Source organism: Carcharodon carcharias, chromosome 3 (assembly GCF_017639515.1).
Source record: "Carcharodon carcharias isolate sCarCar2 chromosome 3, sCarCar2.pri, whole genome shotgun sequence".
NCBI lineage: Eukaryota > Metazoa > Chordata > Chondrichthyes > Lamniformes > Lamnidae > Carcharodon > Carcharodon carcharias.
In genome coordinates, this window is record NC_054469.1 from 205,402,975 (window position 1) to 205,421,979 (window position 19,005).

At 40.6% G+C, this 19,005-nt stretch overlaps 1 protein-coding gene across 2 annotated transcripts in view; it reads right to left on the reverse strand.

The window, feature by feature from the left end:
• The window catches only part of LOC121276534 (NFX1-type zinc finger-containing protein 1-like), a 65,511-nt gene extending 50,417 nt beyond the window's left edge, over window positions 1-15,094 (reverse strand). The window contains exons 1-3 of one of the 2 annotated variants that reach the window (XM_041185068.1): window positions 14,941-15,094; window positions 5,032-5,129; window positions 1,679-1,966 (exon numbers count right to left, since the gene is read on the reverse strand). In XM_041185068.1, the coding sequence (XP_041041002.1) occupies window positions 1,679-1,966; window positions 5,032-5,119 (376 nt within the window). In that variant the 5' untranslated portion in view covers window positions 5,120-5,129; window positions 14,941-15,094. The remainder of the gene's footprint in view (window positions 1-1,678; window positions 1,967-5,031; window positions 5,130-14,940) is intronic. The other variant, XM_041185069.1, reaches the window with a different exon arrangement.
• Window positions 15,095-19,005: the final 3,911 nt, after the last annotated feature.

Below are 19,005 nucleotides of genomic sequence, written 5' to 3' on the forward strand. Positions count from 1 at the left end.
ATCCGCAGTATTTTGCTTCTGTATTTCTAAGCAATTTCCTCCATCTCCAAGGACTTCAACCATGGAGGTATGGGAATCCCTGACAAGAATTTCTGATTCTCGCATTTAAGTGCATAAATGTGGACAGCAGGAATTTCCATCAATTTCGCAAGATTAATGATGGTAAACACTGATAGTTTTGCACTGATTACAGCTGAACTTCTGAGCCAGTGTTCTAGGGAGAATTTTATCATCTGTTCTTTTGCCTATGAAGCACCATTATGTGAAAATCACTATATAAATTAAAGATTCGGTTGCCTGTCACTTTCTATACTTTCACAGGCTTAATTTCAGTTATTGGCCAATCAAATGAGAAATAAAACCAAATAGCAGAAACCTCCAGGTGACAAGAGTCGTCATAATCAACCAGAAACTAAATCATGCTAATTTCACAATAATATAACCTACTCCCCTCCCCTACACTCAAGTAGGCCAATGGGCTTATCGTGTGAGTAGCTAAGCCATTGTGACTGAGAAAGTCTGAGGTTAAATTTTTAATCTGTGATTAGTTAACTCATTTCAGTTGGCACCCAGGTAGGGCTGATACCATTGGTCTCAGAGTCTCTGGATTGAAGAGGTGAACACTGGGCAGAGTTGCTGCATCCAATCATTAATCAGCAATCCTTGTTGCAAATACAGGCATGTGGGCAACAGGTGAGGTCAGAATGACGTTCCCAACAACCCTCCACAATTCTGCCCCGACCTTTCTTCCTAATATTCATTGTTTAGGTTCACACAAGAAAATGAGCCATCAAATTAGCATCAGAAAATTTAGAGTCTCTGTTTTACCAAAATGTTGTAAATTTATTGTAAATATATACTTTAACACCATCTATGTAAAGAATTTTTTTGTCTAATGTCATCCACATCTCTTTTTATGATTATTTTAAATTTGGCCTCATGATGGCTCGGTGCTTGGTGATGGCCCTTCAAAAGACATCTATTGTCACCTTTTACTCCCTAACTTCCAAGTCTTTCTTCATTACTGTGCACCTACGTCCCTGGTAACATACTGGTCAAACAACGTTGCCGAGTCTAAATCCTTCCTATAATGGGGTGGCCAGAACTATAGACAATAGTGTCTCAGCTTCAGCCTTAGCTCAGTGGTAGCCCACTCACCTCTGAGTCAGAAGGCTGTGGGTTCAACTCCCACTCCAGAGAGTGGAGCAAAATATCCAGTGCACTCTAGTGCAGGACTGAAGGAGTGCTGCCCTCTAAATGTTGCTGCCTTTCGGATGAGATGTTAAACTAAGGCCTGTTTACTCTCTCAGGTTGAAAAGTTCAGAAAAGAGAAGAGTAGCATTATCCCAATATAGAGCCTTTGACTACCATTGCTGAAACACCGACAGATTATCTGGTTACTATTCCATTGTTATTTATAGGAACTCATTGTGAATAAATTGGCTGCAAGGTTTCCCTACTTTACAAAAGTGACTATGTTTCAAAAGTACCTGATAAAGTGAAAACCTCTTCTAAACCACAGTGGAGTATTTTTCCATTCTAGGTTTTGGAAATAGGCTAACTACTCAAGTTTCAATTTTATAAATATATTTGACAAATATTTTGTGAATGAGACCAAAGCCATTCTTTAAAAATAAATTTAAAATTCCCCCTTATAAAAAGTCTGTTCCTCGCTCACCTCTTGGTTTTTCTTGAACACTTGCTTCAGATATTTCTTTAGCATTACTTGCTGGATGAGAACGACTTCCAAAGTTTCTGGGCCCTGTAACAGGTTGACTCCCACCACTGGTTGCAGGGCGTCCAGAAGACTTTTGTATGGAGCTGGAGTGGCTTTCAGCTTGTTTAAACACCGAAATACTCTGGTCAGTCCCATGCCTTCGCTCTTTTGAATGTTGCCGGTTTCGTTGCCTGCTACTCGAAGTATTAGGTTTTCCTGGTTGGCTGATCTGTTGCTGGTTTGCTTTGACTTTGGGACATAGTACAACAGGGGTTTTAATGGATTACTTTTAACAGTCGCATTTATAAATGTTGACCATTCCCCTTCCCAGACTAAGATTGGGACCCTGGGGTTATTCTTGACTTTTGGACAATAAGATGATAGCAAAGTCCATAGCTCATTTTACACTTATCCAGATTGAAGTCAATGAAAATAAAAATCAGGAGAGATATAAAGAGGGCTGCTGACCACCACCCTCACCTCAAAGCATTAGTCCATAGAGTGTGAATGGAAGAATAATGAACAGCTCTGTCTGAAAGCAAAAACATGAAAAACAAGATTCAGACCAGCACATGGCACAGATACAGAATCAAAATGGGCGACGCAGTTCATGGTCTGAACTTGTTGAACTCAATGTTGAGACCAAAAGGCTGTAAAGTGCCTAATCGGAAGATGAAGTGCTGTTCCTCAAACTTGCATTGAGCTTCACTGGAACATTTCAGCAGGCCGAGGACAGAACACTCCCTTTGCCTTTAATTCCATGACATCTTTGTCATTTAATCTCTCTACGCTATCCCAGACCTTCCCTTTTGTTCTTCCTCCCCCGCCCTGCTTTCAATGGCATAATACCCATTACATTTCCCTTCCCTCAGTTTTGAAGAAGAGTCATATTTGACTCGAAACACTAATTCTATGTCTCTCTCCACAGCTGCTGCCAAACCTGCTCAGTATTTCCAGCACTTACTGTTTTTACATCAGATCTCTGTTTTCATTTCAGAGTTTCAGAATCTGCAATATTTTGCTAAGAGTCATATTTGACTCGAAACACTAATTCTATGTCTCTCTCCACAGGTGCTGCCAAACCTGCTCAGTATTTCCAGCACTTACTGTTTTTACATCAGATCTCTGTTTTCATTTCAGAGTTTCAGAATCTGCAATATTTTGCTATTGTTCTTCATACCTTTCACTGATTGGATATTATATAAACAAATGTTTAGTGTGTCAGGTGCTTGTGTGCTGCCAACATGAGCTTTCTCTACATAAAAAAATTCATTATTTCATCTGTAAATTAGGTATGCTCTTGAAATTAACTTTTACACATTTACTACAATTGATACTTAGCACTAAGTAACAATTTCCATTTTATATTAGCTGATCTATATTTTGCTTCCCAAGCAACTATAATACTTTTAATTATTTTAGTTACATTTTCTATGTTTACATGAGAGCTGGCAGTTTGGACCTGAAACCCAGTATGAGAGCACAGAACTCTTGGACTACCTATGACCAAAGCTCAAAAGTTTTATAACATTACATTTTTGAGAACAAAACATAAATAGATCAAACTTGAAATTAAATCTTTTCATGCACGAAACCCAAAGAGTTGAAAGCGTGGCAATAAGACTGTGAGAGGAAAGGCACTAGAGTGCAAAATTTTCAGCTGTTGTATTCTAAATGCCAGTAGTAACACCTGACCAAACTCTAAAATTAGAGGAACAAAGCTTCCCTTTTCAATGCTTTATTGTTTTTGATCAATTGAAGTAAACAAAAGATGAGTTTTTTTATTATTATTGATTCACAGGATGTGGGCCCTGCCAGCTGGGCCAGCTTTTATAGCCCATCCTTAGTTGCCATTGAGAAGGTGGTGGGGAGATGCCTTTTGAACTGCTGCAGTCCATGTGGTGTAGGTACACCCACAATGCTGTTAGGAAGGGAGTTCCAGGATTTTGACCCAGCAACAGTGAAGGAACAGCAGTATGGTGAGTGACTTGGAGAACTTCCAGGTGATAGTGTTCCCATCAATCTGCTGCCCTTGTCCTTCTAGATGATAGTGGTCATGGGTTTGGAAGGTGCCGTTGAAGGAGCCTTGGTGAGTTCCTGCAATGCATCTTGTAGATGGTACACACTGGTGCTTGACTAGTCTGTGAGACGGTTCTCCCAATTTTGGCACTAGTCCCCAGATGTTAACATGGAGGACTTTGCAGGGTCGACAGGGCTGAGATTGCCATTGCCATTTCTGGTACCTAGGTCAATGCCAGGTGTCCGTCTGGGTTCATTCCTTTTGTGGCAGTTTGTTACAACTGAGTGGCTTGCTAGGAGTCAACCACGTTGATGTGGGTCTGGTGTCACATTTAGGCCAGACCAGGTGAGGATGACAGATTTCCTTCCCTAAAGAGCATTAGTGAACCAGATGGGTTTTTACAACAATCGATGATGATTCCACTTTTTATTAATTCCAGATTTTTATTGAATTCAAATTCAACCCAGGTCCGCAGAGCATTACCCTGGGTCTCTGGATTACTAGCGAAAATACCACTATGCTGTCGCAGGTGACCATAAAATCTGCACATAGTTGCAACACATGATTTGGATTGGCAAGTAGATAGTTAATAATAAAGAATATTATTCTCTAAGCTGCACTCAACAGACTGACCAGGAGTCAATTTAGACGAGTGAAGGGAATATGTTATCCAATTCAGTAAGCAAAATAAAGTCTGGAGCTGAACATAAGTAAACTCAAATTGGTTAACAATTCAAAGTCATGTTGTTTGTTGACTACACAAAAACAGTCTTTTGTCACACCGATAAAAGAAAGGCAGCAGTTCTTATCTGTTGTCCGAAAAGCAACTGAACTCTGACTCATCCAGTATTAACTCAACTACAATTAGACTTTGCACCCTTAGAAAGAATACAACCTCACCATTGCAGCAGAATGTTATATTAAGCATAATATAATTGTCCTGCCATAACATAGACCAGAGTTCAACACACCCTTTAGCTAATGGCCACAGGAGAGCGACCCATAATATATACAAACTTTTGATGAAATCAAAAGAATTTCTTCACGGTCTCTGAGTGCACTAATTACCTTCAGCAGCCTTGTGCATGGCTTCCTTGTAACAGTGAGTTCCAAAAAGCACTGCCACGAGAGGTTTGTCAATTTAGTTTAAAGATGAATGTTAGAATGCACTTCAAATGATGCATTTTAGACTTTCCTTAAAATGTTTTGATGTTAATTCATGCTACAGTACCAATATATAACACACTCTAACATAGTCTCAATTTAACATGAATAAACTCACAGAACAACTCACCAGCTATGCTTAGGCTTTTAAGTGCCTTCTGCAGCTCCTCTAACTGTTTAGCCTTCTTTGACTGCAGATGCTCTTCGCGAGATCCCATTTGGCTGTCTCTGTTAACGATAGAAACAATTTATTCAACAACAGCAACTTGCATTTAACACTTGCCTTTAACATAGTCAAACATCCCAATGTGCTTCGGATGAATGCTTTACTTGCTTATAAGCTGTTAAATCTCTAACTTCTTGCAGTTCTGACAGAAGGTCATCGGCCTGATGTTTCCTTCTCCTCAGATGTGGCCTGATGTGCTAAGCATTTCCGGCAATTCCTGTTTCTATCTCAGAATTCCAGCATCTGCAGTATTTATTAGACAGAAATGCTCAAAGTTGCAGCTCTTTGATATAACTTTGATTGCAACTTCATTGTCTGCCCACTCAAATTGTTGGTCATGATCCGCACAGGGCAGCATGAGAAAAGCAAGTTGTTGACTTGAGCCACGTTCAGCAAAAGAGCAACTGAAAAGGGAATCAACTATGGCAAAATTTAAAAGGATTCATTTTACTCTAGGTGGAGATACAAAACAGGTGATATTGGATCAGCTCCCATTCAACATCTTTCCCAATTTTCACATCCATTGACTCCATGGACAAGACTAAGCCATTTTGCATCCGCCCTGTGTCTGTTATGCCATTTGATTAGATCCTGACTTATCTGTATCTTAACGTCATCTGCCCATCTTGGTTTTGCAATCCTGTTACCCTTGCCTCACCAATATCTATCAATTTCGGTTTTGAAATTTTCAATTGACTCCCAGCCTCAACAACATTTTAGGGACAGAGTTCCAAATTTCCACTATCCTTTACGTGAAGAAGTGCTTCCTGACATAATCCCTAAGGCGGCCTAGTTCTAATTTTAGTTGTGCCCTCTGACGAAATCACTGAAGTTGAGTCATGTGGACATAAGACATTGATTCTGTTTCTCTTCCAACAGATGCTGTCAGACCTGCTGAGTTTTTAACAGCATTTTCTGTTTTTAGTCTAACATTAGTTGTGGTCAAACCATCAGTTGATAAACCATAACTTGAGACAGAATAATGTCTAGTAATCCAGAATACATGAGATCAAATCCCATCATGGTAACTTAATGATTTGAATTCAATTTTAATAAGCTGGAAATACAAAGCTAACATTAGTTAACCTGATTTTGAAAATCCCTGAAGTAGGCTAGCAAGCCGCTCCACTGTATCAAACTGCAAAAGGCGGCTCACCATCACCTGTTCAGGGACAATAAATGGCAGAAACCATTGAATCTTATGAGAAAGTGGATAGCTGAATGAAAACAAAATAAGAATTAATGGGGAGAATATAGGCAATAGGATTAGTTTGGGACTGCTCAAGTGAAGAAAGAATACAGACATGCGCACATGCACACACCAGGCAGAATGGCCTCCTCCTGTGCTGCGAACATCTACAATGATAGCGGAGGCCACGTCTGAAACCTATATTTATTTAGGAAAAATTATCAGTTGGAAATATTGGCCTAGACTTTACAGTTGTAATGACACTAAAATTGTCAGTGTTTGCCATCATTACTTTGTAAACATGACAGCAACTCACATCTCCACACATGTACAGTTAAAAACAGAAGTTACTGTCATTGATTCCCCATTCCTCCAAAGGATATCCTGTTGAAGTCCTCACAGGTGGAAATCTTAGGCCCAGACCTTGCTGTTTGCAGTAAAACTTCGGCTTTTGCGCACACCTTGAAGAAAGCAGACCACAAAGATCTAGTGATCTCTGTGACATGAATTCCACCTATCCTGTTATCAGCTTGAATCTGCTGCCAAGTGAAGGAGATCTCCAGGCATTCAGCAGCAGTGTTTTCATCAAGCACGGTAAGTAGACAATCACACTGAAGTATTCCCACAGACAGCAAATCAGGAATTAAAAACCACTAAATCCCTTCACTTTTATTTTAGCAAAATTAATGATTGGGGGATACAAATGGGATAGAGGTAAAGATAAAATGAAACAAACTTAGAAGAACAAATATTTTCAAATGTGTAGAATTTATCACAATGAAGAAATTTGACAATCAAATATAATTACTCTTTCAGGACTAGTGAGTCTGTTCAGCAGTTATTATGAACTTTCTATTTTTAGTGCACCATTAAAAACACAGTTACACCTTATTCAATAGGGTGTAACTTTTCAAGGGTTTTACAGCAAGACTAAAAGTCTAAGAGTAGAAGTTTTTGCCAGTCCAGTGATTTCCAATTAACTGCATTCTGGGGGACATCAATGTGCACCTTAGGAGAAGCACTGACGACAACCTCTGAATCATTTGGCCAAACCTTCCCACCTCCGACCATCAGAGACCAAGTGTACAATTGAAGATGCACATCAGGACCCTATGGAAGTCCTTTTTATCCAGCATTTTGGTGGGATTTACCAGTGCCCTGAAATCAATAGACCTCTGGCTGGCTCACTGCATTTTCTGGCGATGTCCCACCATGGCAGGGTCGGAAAATTCCAGCCTATACTTTTATTTGAAAATGTTATGCTTTGTTGAATGAGACGTAACTGTGTAGAATCAGTGGCGTGGATTTTTCCGTTGTAATGATGCCAAAATTCAGTGTTATTACAATTGTGAAACTGACGGCAACCTCTGGCATCTGAACATACAGTTTCTGTCAGTAATTACGTGTTCCTCCGAAGGGATGTCCCTGCCATCACTTTGCAGCTCACCGTGAAATCCAGGCCAATGAATTTAACATATAGGCCAGGATTTTCCATTTGTTGGGTGGACTTGGCAGGAGTGGGCGGGGGCGGCCGCAGAGCTGACCACCACCTGCAATTGGCTCCACACCACGATTTCACATGGGTGGGCCAATTAAGGCTGAGCGCTACCTGTGCAGGCGGAGGGAGGAGGGAGAGCCAGGCCTAGCATGCTATCTGCGCATGCATGCGAAAGAGCGCTTCAATCTCCCTGAGACAGCTCCTTGCCTCAGGGAGATTGAAGTGCTTTTTGAAAAAATTAATAAAGAGCAGAAAAATTCAATGAAACGTGTCCCCTCATGTGACTGTGTCACATGAGATGGGACATGTTTTTAAGCTCAAATGAAACTTTTTATTTAATTTGTAATAGCTTCAGGAAACCTCATCCTGCCCGTGGATGAGGTTTCCTAAAAAACGTAAAGTCTGCTTGGCCTTTTTGCCTGCCCGTCAACCGTTAGATTGGACAGGCAGCGTAAAATTCAAGTTAATTGCCTTGTTAATGGCCTTAATAGGCCTTTCAATTATCAGCAGGCGCGCAGCCAACTCCAGCACGCACCTGCCAAATGAAATATCGCGCGACTTCACGATGATATCTTGATACACGCCTGATGTCATCGTGCGTCATTTTACGCCTGCACACCAAATGTAAAATTCTGGCCATAATTTACTTTAGACATCTGACCATGGCAATGTCCTAGAAAATTACAGTACTTTTCATCCACAACATTTATTTTAATCAAAGTTTTAGCTAAACATCTAGCAGTAACACTATTAGAAAAAAAAAGTGCATGTAGTTCTTAATACCTTGCAAGTGCAAATAACATCTTTTTGATTGGCTCAAATGACCAATACTTATTAAATCAATCATACCAGTTTGGCAAAATATCCCACTTGACTACGTGAGAGATGATTGCCATTCAGTGAAAAAGTAGGAAAAGCTACCAATTAGCAAGTGGGAAATATTAATCAATCAAATGACTGAAAAATTCTCCAGGTATTATGATGGGCCATTTTGTTTCTATACAATTACTAATAACTTGATCCTGGCATCATACTTGTGACAAAGGCTGGTAACTTGTTCCCCAGGAACCTTTGCTATCGCCTCAGCCTTTTTACCATATACATTAATGACTTGAATGAAAGAATAGAGAAAAGTATTGCCAAATCTGTAGATGGCACTAAGTTAGAAGGCATAGTAAATAGCACAGATGGGAGCAGGAAGGACAAATCAAGTGAATGGGCAAAACTTTGGCACGTGGTGTTTAATATGGGGAACTGTGAGATTGTACACAATTTGTAGACAAATTAGAATATTTTCTTTATGGGGAAAGATTAGAAACTGTGGAAGAACAAAGGTGTCATGTACACAAATCACTAAATGTTAGTGCCTAAATATAAATCAAAATGACAATGGAGTGCTGGCCTTTATTCCAAAGAGGTTGGAACACAAAGTGAGGCAGTGATGCTTCAGTTGTACAAAGCATCGGTCAGGACCCCATCTGGAATACTGCATTCAGTTTTGGGCAACAAACCTTAGAAAGAATATACTGGCTTTAGAAGGGGTGCAGTACAGGTTCAACAAGAAGATAACAGGGACCTAAAGGGTTAACTTGAGGTTGCATAAACATGGCTTGTATTCCCTTGAATAAAGAAGCTTGAAGGCTGATCTATTCGAGGTGTTTAAAATTAAGAATGGATTTGATAGGGTAGACACAGAAAGACAACTTCCTCTGACGGCGGAACCCAGGAAATGAAAGCATAATCTAAAAATTTAAACCAGGCCATTCAGGAATGAAATCAGGAAGCACTTTCACACAAATGGTAGTGGAAATCTGTGGCTCCCTCATCCAAATACTGTGGATGCTGGATCAGTTGAAATTTTCAAGACTGCAATTGATTAAAATTTTTATTGGGTAAGGCTATGTGGAGTAAATGGAGTTGAGATATAGATCAGCCATCATCTAATTGAATGTAGAATAGCCTCAAATGAGCTACTTCCTTTCCTTTGTTCTGGAATAGAAATCAAACCTAAAATTTTTTCATCAGCATTACTCTATACTAACTATTCAGTATATTTGCATATTAGGTATTTGAGGAGATGACTCACTGATTTTATATCATGCTGGTTAGTCATATTTTCACCACCAAGCATTGTACACATCACAAACAGTTTTTTTTTAATGTTAAGTGGCCTATTCCATTCCTTACTGATGCTTATAGTTTAAAGTTTAACTATTAAGAGCTTAAAAAACTCCTCCCACATGGCATAAAATTAGATATAATAAAAGGTAACAATAAAATTGATTCATATTTCATTGTGAACTGCAAACTCTGTCTCCTAGCTATATCTGACCCCAAGACGAGATTTCGACCACAAACACTACCTACTTTCATCTCCGTAACACCACCCAATGTTGCCCCTGCCTCAGCTCATCTGCTGTTGAAACTCTCATTCTTGCCTTTATGTCCAGACTTGACTATTCCAACACACTCCTGATTGGCCTCCCACAATCTACCCTCTAAACTGGAGGTCATCCAAAACTCTGTTGCTTGTCACTTAGTTCACAATGAAGTTCCATTCACCTATCAAGTCTATGCTTGCTGACTTAAATTGGCTCCCAAGTCAAGCAAGGTCCTGATTTTAAAATTCCCATCCTTGTTTTCAAATCCCTTCATGGCCTCATCCCTCCCTTTCTCTATAATCTTCTTCAGCCCACCACTCCAAGATATCTGCACTCATCTAGTTCTTGCTTCTCCAACATCCCCAATTTTAAACCATTGATAGCTGTGCCTTCAGCAGTCTAGGCCCCAAGCTCTGGAATTTCTTCCCCACCTCATCTCCCTTCTTTACGACATTCTTTTGGGGTTGCCAACTATGATTAAATCATATGACTTGTCCCAAGCTCTTGCCATTAGCCAACATATCCATATTTGTGACACACTGCCTTCCTACGCCAATTAGAAAGCAAAAAGGCTCATTACCCAATTGGATGATGCTTGACTGTCAGACAGACAGCCTTTTCTCCCCTCCATTTTCAATATTTTTATATCTGGTTGTCATGAAACTAACATTTTTTTTATTATATTATTGTGGTTTATTGTAAAGTAGGTTCATGGGTATGAATGTGGATGGTTGTCTGTGTAGCTGATTTAATTGAATTAGAGTCAGATTGTCTGCAAGCTTGAAATTAAGTGTAAAAGGCATTTGATATGCTAATGAGTAAGCATGAATGAAGGCTTAGTATGTAGGATGTGAAGGAAATTTGCAGTTTTAGATAGGTTGTTTGGGTTTTAAAGGGGTGATAGAATGTTTACAACTAACAAGATAAGCAAAGCCAAGCAGTGTATTTATTTTTCCCAAAGGTACTGACCATATTGGCAAGATGAAAGATTTTTATATTATGGGGAAAAGTGAATTTCCAAAAACTTATAGAATATTGGAATTTACAGATTAAAGAGAGAGAGAGACATATATAAAGAGGAATGGAAGGCTATGTTGAGGGGGTCATGTTAGATCTAAAGGACTGTGTAAAACAGCCTTGGGGAAGCTTCCGGCCACTTTTTCAGATGTCTGCCTTGTCCAATAACCAAAAGGTGGAGGAAAGCCTTTGGAATTCCACTGTCTAGTGGTGCTGTGGTACACAGCATTACTCTATACTAACTATTCAGTATATTTGCATATTAGGTATTTGAGGAGATGACTCGCTGATATTTATATCATGCTGGTTTGTCATATTTTCCCCACCAATCATTGTAGATTTTACATGTTGTACACATCACAAATAATTTTTTTTCAATGCATACTGCTGCCTTGCCTATGTAAATTTAAAACCTATGTTGGACTGTTGCCTTAAAGGGGGTGTTTTTTTTTTAAATTAGTTCCTTCATGGGATATGGTTGTCGCTGGCTAGGCCAGCATTTATTGCCCATCCTTAATTGCCCTTGGTCAGCGGGCATTTAAGAATCAACCACATTGCTGTGGGTCTGGAGTCACAGGCAGGCCAGACCAGGTAAAGACAGCAGATTTCCTTCCCTAAAGGATATTAGTGAACCAGATGGGTTTTTACGACAAATGGCATTGGTTTCATGGTCATCATTAGACTTTTAATTTCAGATTTTTTATTGAATTCAAACTCCCCCATCTGCCATGGTGGGATTCGAATCCGGGACCCCAGAGCATTACCCTGGGTCTCTGGATTACCAGTCCTGTAGTTGGGAGTCAGGTTAATTAGGGATTTCTTATAGTAATCTTATGTCTACGCTTCAAATCTTTTTTTTTGTAAATAAATGTTTTAATTTTTATTTTTAAAATCTCTAAAGGTGTTAGTGGACTCATTACTTATGAATTCAGGGCACAAATTCATAGAAGCTAGGAGCAGGAGTAGGCCATTTAGCCCTTCGAGCTTGCTCCGCCATTCATTATGATCATGGCTGATCATCCAACTCAATAGCCTGTTCCCGCTTTCTCCCCATACCTTTTGATCCCTTTCGCCCCAAAAGCTATATCTAACTCCTTCTTGAAAGCATACAATGTTTTGGTCTCAAGTACTTTCTGTGGTAATGAATTCCACAGGCTCACCACTCTCTGGGTGAAGAAATTTCTTCTCATCTCAGTCCTAAATGGTCTACCCCATATCCTCAGACTGTGACCACTGGTTCTGGACTCCCCCACCATCGGGAACATCCTTCCTGCATCTACCCTGTCTAGTCCTGCTAGAATTTTATAGGTTTCTATGAGATCCCCCCTCATTCTTCTGAACTCCAGCGAATAGAATCCTAACCAACTCAATCTCTCCTTGTATGTCAGTCCCGCCATCCCAGGAATCATTCAGGTAAGCCTTCGCTGTACTCCCTCTATAACAAGTACATCCTTCCTCAGATAGGGAGACCAAAACTGCACACAATATTCCAGGTGTGGTCTCACCAAGGGACCTGTACAATTGCAGCAAGAGATCCCTGTTCCTGTAATTGAATCCGCTGGCTATGAAGGCCAACATACCATGTACAAGGACTACCAGGTCTCGTTGCACATTCCCCTCTCTCAAGTTATAGCCATTCAGATAATAATCTGCCTTCCTGTTTTTGCTACCAAAATGGATAACCTCACATTTATCCACATTATACTGCATCTGCCATACATCTGCCCACTCACTCAGCTTGTCCAAATCACACTGAAGCATCTCTGCATCCTCCTCATAGCTCACCCTCCCACCCAGCTTAGTCTGCAAATTTGGAGATATTATATTTAATTCCCTCATCTAAATCATTAATATATATTGTGAATATCTGGGGTCCCAGCACTGATCCCTGCGGTACCGCACTAGTCACTGCCTGCCATTCGGAAAAAGACCCGTTTATTCCTACTCTGCGTTTCCTGTCTGCCAACCAGTTTTCTACCCATCTCAATAAACTACCCCCAATCCCATGTGCATTAATTTTACATGCCAATCTCTTATGTGGGACTTTGTCGAAAGCCTTCTGAAAGTCCAAATAAACGACATCCACTGGCTCCCCCTCATCAACTCTACTAGTTACATCCTGAAAAATTCCAGTAGATTTGTCATGTTAGGAAAGGATTGACAGGCTTGGTGTCTCTCGCTCTCTCTCTCAAGAAAAATAAATAAAGCTGAGAGGTGGCCCAATAAAATTGAAAGATTTTGATAAAGTGAATACAGTGAAACTGTCCCCTCTTGTGGGGAAGGGCATAACTTGAGGCCATCAATATAAGATAATTCAATAGGAAGTTAAGACGAAATTGCTTTATTCAAAAAGAGTGGTGAGAACATGGAACTCCTTACCACAGGGCGTTGTTGAAATTAATAATAGATGCATGTAAGGAGAAGCTAGGTAAGCATTTAAGCAGGGCAGGGAACAGACGGTTACAATGGTAGATTTAGCTGAGTGAAGATGGGAGGAAGCTGGAATGAAGCATGAATACCAGCATCAGCTGAATGGCCTGTTTCTGTGCTGTATACTCAACATAATGCATTGATATTTCTTAATGAGAGATTAAAACCTTGTTTCAAACAATTTAGGAGTTATTTTGGAAATGTATTACATGATCAAAGAACTCAATTTGATGTTCTGCTTGAATGATTATATTATTGAAAAGCAATGGGATACAATACACCAATGGTTGAAGTGGGAAGCAACCCTACTGTCTTACCAGTAACAAAGATTTAGTGTAATGGTTCATTAAAATATTAAAAGAATTATAACAGTTTTTGGAGAGCAATTAACACAGGCTTTTCCATTCCAGCACTGGCAGTATTTTGCTTTTGTGTCCGTTCCAAGTAGATCAGCACTCATTTTCAAGTAGGTCATAACTCAGTTCCACGGCATGAAACAACATGGCTTACCTGTTCTGTTTTACACAGACTTCCACGTGTATTCGCATGGATTCAAAAGATGTTTTTCTCATAATAAATACAAATTGCAAAACCGCTGTCAAGATGTGGCCAAATTTCCCCTTGTGGACTTAGCTCGCCTGGCACACATCCTCTACCAGGATTGCACCCAGCAACGTCCTGAAGACTGAGCTTCAATTCCTGGAGACTCCAGGCCAATCCTGGAGGGTTGGTAACCCTACACTCCTTAAAACCTATTTCTTTGACAAATCTTTTGGTCATCCGACCCTAAAATGGGCTTATGGTGCCCGTGTTAAATGCCTTGGGATGTAAATATAAATTGTTGAAGAGTCTTCTTATTTGGCGGCAGCCAACAAAGACTCAACACCCAACTCGGTAAGAGGTGATGCTCCACAATATTTTATATGTACCTCATATCACATATATAGATGTATATTTTATACATATATATATATGTATGCCAGATTATTTTTTCGTGCATAAGCTAACAGTGATATCAATCGCTAGCCCTATGGGACTCCCTTAGCGACGTGCCCTTGGAAATAATATTTTCCATTTTTTTCCCCAGCTGCTGCCCTTGTGTGTGTTCTTTTGGAAGGAAAATGATCAAATTCACGACGTGCACAAAACAATCCCCTCTTTTAAACAACCACAGTGAACTTAAAACAAAATGGATACCACCAACAATTATGAAAAACATTATGAAAAAAATTGAAATAAGAGGGCAGAGAACATTACTAAGAGAAAGTATAACAGTCACCAAATAGAATGATCGTTACCTGACCGCGTAATCGGCCCCTCAAATACCTCTTCCGTTCGTCCGCAGCATCAACCGAGAAGCTGAAGGAGCTTTAACTGAGAATCCAGCTGAGTCAATACTGACTCATCGCCCCGATACTGTTCGGTTTCGATTCCTCAACGTGTTAAAAGATGTTTCCGCCCAAGCGCTCACTCCTCCTCTCCACTCAGCAGCCAATGAGAGAAGCTCCCGCAACGCAGCCTCTCCACTGCGAAGAAATCGAAACCTAACTAAAAAGTGGTTGCCTCCCTGAGGTTTCGAAGGATCGGAGTGACGTGTGAGTACAGGTGCGCAGAGGGACAGGGCGGAACTCGAGGGAGGCTGACTCCATTATAGATAAAGGGACGAGGTTTTGCGCATTGTCCAGTAATTAAAATCTGGCAGTTGTACCACATTGGATTTTATTATAAAAATTGTTTTTTTAAAAAGCAGAAAGCTAATCCCACCCAACAAACGATATGGATGGGTTGTGGCAGAACTTCTCATCATCATAAATCCCTTTTGTGAAATGATGGCAGAACAGGGTATAACTAAAGGACAGTAATGGAAAATCACATCTTGAAAAAAAGTGTAGGAACGGGTTTTCCATTTTGGCATAGCTGGTGGTGCATACTGGAAAAGAGCTTTCCCTACTGGAAGAGTGACCTTAATTTTAAAATGTGTTCATGGGATGTGGGCAACTCTGTTACAGCTGGATCTTACTTGCCCATTGGTGGTTGCCCTGGGAAGATGCTGACTGCTTTCCTCTTTAACCTCTACAGACCTTGTGGTGATGGTGTTTTCCCACACAATAGTGTTTGGTGGGAATTTCTGGGATCTTGGCCCATTTATTATGCAGGAACAATAATTTATGTCCAAGTCAGGATGCTCTGAAATTTAAAGAGGAACTTGGTTTTGTTGATGTTCCCAATGATCCTACTGCTCTGTCCAATTGGTACTAGAAGTTACAAAAAGGAGGAGATATTGCCAAAACTAACCTTGCTGTGTGCACCCCATAGGTACATACAGCAGCTACAACGCACTGTTGGTGGAGCGGTGGTTACTGAGTCCAGTGACTATGGCAATGACAAACAGTCGACTCTGTACTGGATGGTAGTGAGTTTCTTCAGTTTTGTGGCAGTTCCATCCAACTAAGAAAGTAATGCACATTCCATCACATTCCTGATTTGAATTTTATAGGTGCTGGTGTGGCTTTGGGAAGCCAAGACATAAGCTACTTATCAGCTCCATTGGCTCGTCCATATAAGCCTCTAGTCAATGATGCCCCCATCAATCCTCCCAGGATGTTGCTTATATGAAGCCTGGTGATAATCTTTTAAATGAAAACCAAATCAACAAAATTGGGATAAATCAGGCACAGCCCCTAATTCAGGTCAGCTGTAAAACCAAGAACAAAGTTTAAAGGAAACTTACAAACTTTAAATCAAAATGTGATTAAAGGGGTCAACAAAACACCCCAGTCCCCGCGGTGCCCACCGAGCACGGAAGGCCTCGAGAGTGCCAGCAGACACCGCGTGCTCCTTCTCCAGGGACATCCGGCAGCGAACGTAGCCACGGAAGAGGGACAAACAATCGGGCGGGACTCCCCCGTCGATCGCCCGCTGCCTGGACCTGTTAATGGCCAACTTGGCCAGGCCCAGGAGCAGGTTCAAGAGGAGGTCCTCCTCCTTCCCGACCCCCTTCCGCACCGGGTGCCCATAGATCAGGAGCGTGGGGCTGAAGTGCAAACAAAACTTCAATAAAAGGTTTTTCAAATAACTAAAAAGGGAGTGCAGCCTACACACCCTATGTATACATGTGAAGCCTGGTGATGGTGCTACCATTAATAGTTAGTGATAAGTAGCTGCCCTTTTCCTGTGGAAAATGAACATTGCCTATATTTATGTTGTAGGAGTATTACCTGCTACTTGTCATTCCAAACCTGAGGTAATGATTGACCCATCATTTGATGAATTGCGAATGAAGCTCAATGTGGAAAATGTAGGAATGTGGAAAATTGCCCGGGGATGTTCTGTCCACAAAAGGCAGCAAAAAATAAATCCGATTAAATACCACCTACTGGAAAGTAGCAATTGTAACCCCTCTATTCAAAAAGGGAACAGGGCAGAAAACAGGAAACTATAGACCAGTTAACTTGAGGTCTGTCGGGGGAAGGTGTTAGAATTGATCACTAAAGAGGTTATAGCTGGGCACTGAGAAAAGCTCAAGATAATCGGGAAGAGTCAGCATGATTTTATGTAATGGAAATCGTGTTTAACTAATTTATTGGAGTTCTTTGAAGGAGCAACATGTGTGGTAGATAGAGGGGATTATGTAGATGTACTGTACTTGGATTTCCAGAAAGCATTTGATAAAGTACTATACCAAAGATTATTGCAGAAAATAAAAGCTCATAGTGTGGGGGTAACATATTAGCCTGGATAGAAGATTGTCTGGCTGGCAGAAAACAGAGAGTATGCATAAGTGGGTCTTTGTCTGATTGACAGGATGTGACGAGGAGAGTTCCACAGGGGTCTGTGCTGGGGCCTCAACATTTTACAATTTACATCAATGATTTAGATGAGCAGAGCAAAGGCATGATAGCTAAAATTGCAGACAATACAAAGATATGTAGGAAAGTATGTTGTTAAAAAGACATAAGGAGCTTGCAGACAAATATAGATGAGTGAATGAGCAAAAATCTGGCAGATGAAGTATAATGTGGGAAAATTGTGAAGTGGTTTACTTTGGCAGGAAGAATAAAAAGGCAAAGTATTACTTAAATGGAAAACGACTGCAGAATTCCAAGATGCAGAGGGATCTAGGTGTTCTCGTGCATGAGTCACAAAAAGTTAGTATGTAGCTACAGCATGTAATCAAGAAGACTTATGAAATGTAATCCTTTATTACGAGAGGAATTCAACATAAAAGTAAGGATGTGATGCTTCAGTTAAAAAGGGCATTGGTGAGATGACACCTGGAATTCTATGTGCAGTTGATCTCTTTAATTAAGGAAGATGTAAATGTGCTGGAGGTGGTTGAGAGGAGGTTTACTAGATTGATACCCAGATGATTGGGTTGTCTTATGAGGATAGGTTGGACAGGCTGGGCGACATCACTGAATATTTTTAAGGTAGAGGTAGATAGATTCTTGTTAGGTAAGGGAATCAAAGGTTATCAGGGAATGTGGAACTCAAAACACAAACAGATCAGCCATGAACTTACTGAATGGCAGAACAGACTTGAGGGGCTGAATGGCCTACTTCTGCTCTTATTTCATTTGTCCAATGATGTCCAATCATCAGCAAACTGATGGAAGGAATTATCAACAGTGCAATGAAGCAGCACTTGCTCAGTAACAACCTGCACACCGATGCTCAGTTTGGGTTCCATCAGGGCCATTCAGCTCCAGACCTCATTACCACCTTAGTCCAAACATGGATAAAAGAGCTGAACTCCAGAGGAGAGGTAAAATAGACTGCCCTTGATATCAAAGCAGCATTTGACTGAGTGTGGCATCAAGGATCCCTGGCAAAACTGAAGTCAATGGAAATCAGGGAGAAAACACTCCACTGGCTGGAGTCATACTAGTACAAAGGAAAATGGTTGTAGCTGCTGGAAGCCAATCATCTCAGCCCTAGGACATCAGTGAAGGATTTCCTCAGGGTAATGTCCTAGGCCCAATCATCTTCATCTGCTTCATCAATAATCTTCCCTCTAACATAAGGTCAGAAGCGGGTATGATCACACAGTGTTCAATACTATTTGTGACACCTCAGATATGGAAGCATATGGACAACATTCAGGCTTGGGCTGATGTGTGGTGCAAATGTTACTTGCCACTTAAATACCAGGCAATGACCATCTTCAACAAAAGAGAATCTAACCATCTCCCCTTGATATTCAACAGCATTACCATTGCTGCAGACAAAGGGGTAACTTAAAACTGCTGAAAATTTGATAAGTAGACATAAGGGCAATCTTTCCATCCAACAGCATTGCTGGTGTGATTTGGGTGCCTATCACTCTCGCCCCAACATGACTGGAAACATCCCTTTCAGGTGAG